Source organism: Myotis davidii, unplaced genomic scaffold, assembly GCF_000327345.1.
Source record: "Myotis davidii unplaced genomic scaffold, ASM32734v1 scaffold71, whole genome shotgun sequence".
In the NCBI taxonomy this organism is placed as follows: domain Eukaryota; kingdom Metazoa; phylum Chordata; class Mammalia; order Chiroptera; family Vespertilionidae; genus Myotis; species Myotis davidii.
In genome coordinates, this window is record NW_006283588.1 from 1,626,424 (window position 1) to 1,634,184 (window position 7,761).

The 7,761-nt window shown below is 35.3% G+C and overlaps 1 protein-coding gene across 1 annotated transcript in view; it reads right to left on the reverse strand.

Annotated features, from left to right (window-relative positions):
- The window catches only part of SGCZ (sarcoglycan zeta), a 633,314-nt gene that overhangs the window by 10,904 nt on the left and 614,649 nt on the right, over positions 1-7,761 (reverse strand). The window contains exon 6 of the mRNA XM_006753775.2: positions 6,885-6,957. Within this exon, the coding sequence (XP_006753838.1) occupies positions 6,885-6,957 (73 nt within the window). The remainder of the gene's footprint in view (positions 1-6,884; positions 6,958-7,761) is intronic.

The window sequence follows — 7,761 nt, forward strand, 5'->3', positions numbered from 1 at the left end:
GTTCTTTTTTCATAGTCACTATAACATTTTTCATACTGTTGAGCATTTTTAACATCATTACTCTGAACTCTGTTTCAGATAAATTTCTTATCTCAGCTTCATTTATCTCTTCTTCTGGAGAATTTGCTAGCTTTTCCATTTGGGGGTTGTTTCTTTGTTTCCTCATTTTGGTTGTCTGTTTGGGTTTGTGACTATGTATCCGGTAGATCCCCTACAACTCTCAGTCTCTAGTGCAGGACAGTGTTAAAGGCTGCTTTTGACTAATTGGATTAGGCAAAGACTCAAAGCCTCCAGAGACCACCTCTGCCTACAGACTGATAGGATTCCAACTTGAATTGTCCCAAGGCAATCATCATCAGGTGTGGAGAGTTGTCATTTTTTTCCAACAGGGTGGGGCAGTTGTTTCTGCCTAGAGGCTAATTGTTACTTTTAAGCTCTTAAGTGGCCTCAGGGCAAGGTTTTTTCCAATAGGGTTGTCCAACTATCTTCCCCCTAGCAAGGCAGATCTCTATATGGGAAAGATGTCCTCCACTGCATGAGGGAATGACTCAACCCAGGAATCTTGGGGTGTCTGCCTTCTGAGCTCTATCCCCCAAGTCCCCAGTCCTGGGTTCTGCTCTCACAGCTCCTGTCCACTTCACCCTTCCTCTGCCAGAGCACAAGGTGGGTGGCTCCACAGGGAATTTTTGTGCTTTGACCCTGTAAGACGGTGCCCGAACTTTCAGTTGCCACTCCATGGCAGACAGTACCCCCTGCTTTTCACAGCTAGATGTTACCTCAGTTTGGTGCTCTCTGCTGGGAAGCCCAGCTTCAGGATTAGATCCCAAAGTTCTCAGTGGCACCCCACTCCCCCCAGGTGAGATATCTCTCCAGGACTTCAGTTGCTGTCTGTGGGTGCCCGGCCAGCCCTTTCCTACTTCTGCCCCTCCTACCAGTCTCTATGCAGTCTCCACCTTCGGCCCTTGATATCAGAGTTCTCTCCTGTGAGTTTTCCATTCATTATTTAGGAAGCCTTTCCGTATTTCAGTTGTAATTCCAGCTTGTTCCTGGGAGCATGTCCATGTAGCATCCTCCTACTCTGCTGCCATTTATTTCTAAAATGTTATTCTTTAAGTTTGGATATTATTGAGCCATTTAAACAGAAGTCAGATAAAAACCTAATAAAAGTGGATTAAAGTTCAAAAACAGATTATGAGTCTGACATTCATGGAAATTAATTTCAGTTATCTTATAAAGTGGGAGGAAAAACACAGTTTCTTTATCAAATAATTGATAAGATTTAGTTTGTTTCTGAGGATAAGTGGTTAGAGTTATTACTCATATGTTTAACAGTAAAATGTCCATATTAAATGTGTACATTTTTTTGTAGCATTTTTCTACCATGTCTGACATTTGGGATTAGAGGATTAAAATATATTAAAGATTTCAAGGCTCTTCATTTATTCCATTTTAGTATTTACTAATTATTTAATCAGAATATTTTCATTACATTCGGGTATCCTTTGCCACTGTAGCCACAGAATAAGATGTTGGGAAAGAGGTGTTGTCTCAGATCGTATAGGATTATCTACCTTTTACACAAAATTTGTGAAATATTGTGCTATGAAAATATAAGTAGGAAATTGTTAATTGATGTTAATCTTGTCATCAACTGTATTACGGTGTCATAAATAATGTTATTGGCATGTAGTGACACCTTTAAACTATATAATTCATGTTGCTAGATTATCATGTTAATATAAATGCTATATGATTTAATGCCTATACTTTATAATTATTTCAGGGAGAGGGATGTATAAAGTGGACATTTGATATTCTTTACTTGAAAAATCAAGAATTGGAGATATTCCTGGATAAAAATAAACTCATACATATACCATATGATGAAACTTCCAATATTTCACAAAGTAATGAAAACATGCAATAAAAATCCAGCAATAATCTCAATAGAATCTCTTGAAAGTTAAAACATTATGTCAAAATAATTGGGGGAGAAAAGTATGTTAGACAATTACCAGATTGTAAAAATAAAATAAAGTGGAAGATTTTTTTAAAAATTAGAACTTAATCTAAAATTATTTTTATTAAAATGATATTGGAATTAGAAATAGAAATTGGATCATTAGAACACAATCTAAAATAGGAAGTATGAGAAATATCTGACAAATGTGCAGTCATTTTGTGATGGAAAATACTAGCTTATTTAATAAATGTTAATAAACTGACTAACAATACTGAAGACAATAACATTGGATCCTTAATGCACTCTGCAGGAATAACTTCCTGTTTCATCTACTCAAAATATAAAAAGTAATAAAGAAATCACAGACTATAAAATTCAACAGAAACTTAGAAGAAAATTCATAACCTAATTTTCCATTTTTTGCATTCAAAGGAACAAACTATAAAATATAAAAGCGTTCATTTTAAAAGTATTAAATTCACAGCAATGAATTTCTGACTATTTTTGGTACCCAAAGATTACATAGCAGAGAAGCGTTACTGTTGAACGCTAGTCTGCTTGTTTTACCAAGTGATTCTGGTTTTCATGGTTTTTACATAGCAAAGGTGCAATGAGATTTTGCACTGAAGGTTGTGCAGTTCTCAGATTGAAAATGAAAGGCCTCAGTCTTAGAAGAAGCCTCAACATTCAGAGGCAAGGATTCAGAATTCTTTTAAAGTAAATCCCAGGATGCAATTACTAAGTAGAAACTTAAGTAGAACTTAAACATCATATATCTTGTTTTTGCTAAATATTTAACCAAGTGCCAAAGAAATAGTAGGCACTCATGAATTATCTGAGGTTTCAATGATGGCATGAATGGAGAATTGAACAGAAAAGTTTTTTAAGAAAAAAATTAACGCCAACTGTGACTTGAATATATAAGAAATTTTACTGTCTTATCATTTCAGGCTACACTGAGCTTTCTTCAGATGCAAATAACATTCTTTTTGTTTACTCCATTTTTTCTTGTTTTCTGCTCACTAGCACAAACCATTGTGGTTTCTTCTTTCACATTATCTCAAAGAAATTTCTAGATCAATTGTCTTTGTTTCCCCACGTTTGCAAGCTAAAAGAAGCTTCTCATAATGTTCATTTGTTACTAACACTAGATAAATGTATAAATGCATACATAGAATGAAAGAATAAAAGGAAAGAAGGAAGAAAGAAGGAGGGAAGAAGAGAGGGGAAGGATGGGGAGGAGAGGAGAAAAATACTACTTTCTTCTTCTTCTCTAATTAGTAGAACAATACCAGCAAAGTATTTTACTCCTTTATTGACAAATGTCTCAGAGAAAAATACTCATCTACTTAATAAATGGTGGCTTTTCCTTGAACTTAAAAATGATGTAAATTGGAACAACATGTTTCCAGAGAGTAATTTTAAATTATATTCATGCAAGAATAGAAACGATAAAAAGATGCCAATTACATCATTAAATATTAAACTCATTTACTGATTCCAAGTCAAGATTCTTGTCTTATTTTTGGAGCAGTTAATGGAACTTGGATTCAAACAATCTTTGGGCAGTGCACATTATATAATGGATTACATCGCTTCTCACCATAGAGTGCAGAAACCCTACTGAACTGTAATATTTTACTTATAAATTAACTTAAAAATATAAAAGGAAGAACATTCATACATGAGTTATCCCAGGCAAATATGGCATTATCTCCTTATTCACCATTCAGCATGTTTTGTTTTGTTTTAGGTTTTTAAAACACAGACTCAATTGTAAAACAATTTAACCTGAAATTAAAAAAAAAACTCAAAGAAAACTAACATGTGTAGGTTTAAAATGAACATGGAAACTTAGCACATAACTCGGCATATATTAAGCATTCATCAAACATCTGTTGAATAAATAAATTATATAAATCTACTATATTTCTACACCACAATATTACCTATACTCTATAATAAATGTTTTGGGATATTCCTTTCTAAAGCCTTTTATTTTTGCCAAAGCAAAAGCAATGTGTCTACTTACTCCCCAAATTACCATTTTAATTACCTGCCCAACCATCCCACATTGTTGCTTAAGATTAGGTGTCAACTAGGAGTGCTTCTATTGCCCTGAAAGGAAAATTGTCAGCAAAACTTGTAAAGATCTCAGACACTCTAATTTTAATCTTCAGTACACACATAAATAATTGAATAACCCCATCACTACGGTGCTTTGCTTATGTTTTAGTTGTGGAATTTAGATCAGTAACACTCATCTTGGGGGCTGCCAATCTGCTCTTAGCAGCAGCAGATACGCCTAGCTTAAGTCAATCTTTAAATCACTGATGAATAATTAGAAAATTAAAAACTAGGTACACTATATACTAATATAATTTCATCCACATTTCCCCTTACGAATTTTGAGACACACCAGCAAGGTAATTAAAATAGCAGCTGGTTCTTATTCCTCTTTGGGCAATATACTTTTCCTAACAACAAAGCATAAAAATGGGTACATAATTACTAAAATATTAGAAGCAAAAAATGTTTCTTTTAGAACTTAGTACTTTAAAATTTTTTATTGAATGAATCATTAAACTCTGATATTTATATTAAAACAGTTCAAAAGCAACTGAAATTAGTGTTTGTTAAATGTGCCTTAGCAATAGCATAACAAAAGCTGCCACATTTCTTATATACATGCATTTAGTAGTTTTCGGTATTCAGTTTTGCTAAATTTCAGTAATTCAAGTGAACAAATACTTATCAGACACTATCATGTGTGAGATACAGTGCTGGGTGCTACAGAACTAAAGGTAATAAGCAAAGAAGATGCAGATCTGTTCTAATGGAGCCTGCAACCTTGTTAGGTGGAGAGGGATAACATTAATAATTACACAAAAATGTTAAATTCCTGAGAAAAGCGTCATAAATCAAGACTATAACACACTATGAGACACTACACATAGTCTTCAATCCTTCTAAGTCTTTGGGGGTTTGGCCTAGTATAAATAGTTATCATGGCTATCTTATAAACAAACTAGAGGCCTGATGCACGAAATTTGTGCCAGGGTAGGCTCTTGCAGCCCCAGTGGCTGCTTTGGCCCTTGCAGCCCCGGCTTCGTCCAGAAGGTTGTTCAAACGGTCATTCCACTGTTTGGCCGTTTGGTTGATTTGCATATTATGCTTTCATTATTATAGATACCTTCATCACAGCAAGAGGGCACCTTCTGTTATTGTTAAGTAGCTTCTTTCAATCTGGGTTACTCTACTAGTGAGAAACCGAGTTCTTCAGAATATTTTATCATAGAACTATAAAGGTCTGAAAATTTTACACTTTTGGAAGCATGTCTATTTTGGCATTAACATTTTTCTACTTTATTTTTCTATTTTCACTTGAGCAGTTTTCCCCACTCATCAAAATGGGAAGGGCTAAAGCTGATATTTATGAAATAACATTTTTTCTTACTATTTTTATAGCGTTTTCAAGACAAAGTCTCTCAGGTAGATACTTTGATTCAACTTTAAATATGATTGTAATATTTGATTTATTTTTAAAATATCAATATTGTCCTTTTCAAATTAATTAATTGGGTTGACAGTGGTTAATAGGTTCATATAGATTCCAAGTCTACATTTCTATGATACATGATCTGTATATTACATTGTATGCCCACTACCCAAGTCAAATCATCTTCCCTCACCATGTATTTGACCCCCTTTACCCTTTACTAAACCCTCCACCTTCCCTCTAAAAACCACCATAGTGCTATCTGTGTCTATGAGTTTCAGTTTTATATCCCACTCTAGATGCCTGGTGCACCAGTGGGTCCCTCAGAGTGGCCTGTGGGATCAGGCTGAAATCTGCTCTCCAATATCTGCCAAGGGGTCCTGGATTGTGAGAGAGTGCAGGCTAGGCCAAGCACTTTGGAATTGGACTCCCTCTTCTCTGGTTCCAGGTGTGTCACTGGAGAAGCATATGGTTCTTAGCTTTTCCTGACTTACTTATTTCGCTCAAGGTCCAGCTATATTGTCCCAAATGGCAATATTTCATGTTGATATTTTATAAAAATACCCTAGCAAATGCACTTTAGAATATAATTTGCTCAACCAAGATTAATTATGTAAAGTATTTTTTTAAACAACATATAGTATTGTATTAGTATAAGGTATGTAATATGATACATTATGTGTATATAGTCTAAAATGATCACCACAATAAATTGACTAAAATGTATTTTATTCCTAAAGCTTAACTCATTTTGTGAATTGAGAACATCCATGGATCCGTTACTGGTTTTTACTATTTTAGCTTTAATCAACAGTTGCCATGATTCCCCCAGGAGAATTTTCGATAATACTGTCATTTCACAATCTTCTCAGTAGTGAGAGCTTTTACATCTAACTGTGACTCTTAAAAACAGGAAGCAGCTTATTCCACTGGAAATATTAGATTGATGAGTCCATGGTAGGGCAATTAAGTTCTGCCTTTCCCTGATTACTATCCATATTTGTTTCTGTTATTTCCTTTACATAACACTCCCTGACCTTTAATAGCGTTCTCTTAATCTCTGCTTCCCTATTCTTTAAGCCTATGCACCATATATTTCATTGTCTATGACAGATTTTCCAGCAAGTCTATGATTCTCAGTCCTCCTCCTAACTACGCTAAAATTGCCTTTTCCTTTATTTTTTCAAACTCTTAATATACATTCATTGTATGTTTATTTGGAAACAATATACAGATGGTTATTTTTTAGAATAAAAGACATATTTTCTTGTCCTTCGTTCATTACTTGACTATTTACCATGTAGCAGCAAATGTCAATTCTTCATACAGGTATGTAGCATATTTTCTGTTTTAGTTCTTTATATATTGAGGATGATCAACAGTGGTGAAAACAATAATAGAGGTGTAAGAGCCAGGACTTACCTGAGGTCTTGGGAAGGTTCTGCTCTGATGTGAGGTGTCTCAACTGAGTGCCCGAATACTGCTCCTTCAGTGCCTAAGGGCAACATGAATCCCATGTCAATACAAGCAATTGGACGGATACACTGTTTTTAAGTTCTATTTTTATATATCAAATATGCTTCCAAACATGGGACAACAGGAAATAGAAACACAGAAATTAAGAGAAAAATTGGAAAAAGAGTTCAAGGTATTGCAGGGATGGAGGACAAAGCTAAATATCCCCGTGTTGACCACTTTTAAGATGATCTTATTTATTAAAGTTCAGACTGAGTTAGAATTATTACCCTTTACCAAAGAACAAAGACCCATCTTCTTCTCCTCTTTTATTTCCCAGGTAAGTGAATTTGAGGGAAGAATAAATCATAATGAAACCAAAATGTGAGGTTTGAGTCTGAGTTCGTTGTTTCCCAAAATCGAATGAAGTCGAGGGATTCCAGGAGCAGGCCAGTGTCCAGAGCTTCCTTTCTGTTACAGTCAGGAGTATTTTAACATCTAAACTAAATAAGGTCCATTAGTCCATGTGTTGAGGTCCCATGGCCATAAGCCACCTGTGCACGGGAATGTGCTCCCAAACCAGAATTCATTGAGTGGAAGTGTGCCTTTTAATTTAGGGGGTGGAGATGCTGGGAGCCGGTCCATCCTTGCTGTTTCAAGGGACCTGGCATATATGGCATACTGTTCTTAATATGTTTGCTCACCTTCTTGGCACTGTGTTTTAACCAAGGTCACCTCTCCGAGAAAGGTTGTTTCCCCAGGTAGAGATTTTCCCCTGAAGTCAGGGAGGGGGTGAAACTCCTTAACTAAGTGCCAGGCGGGTAGTTAATCACTTTAACTACAA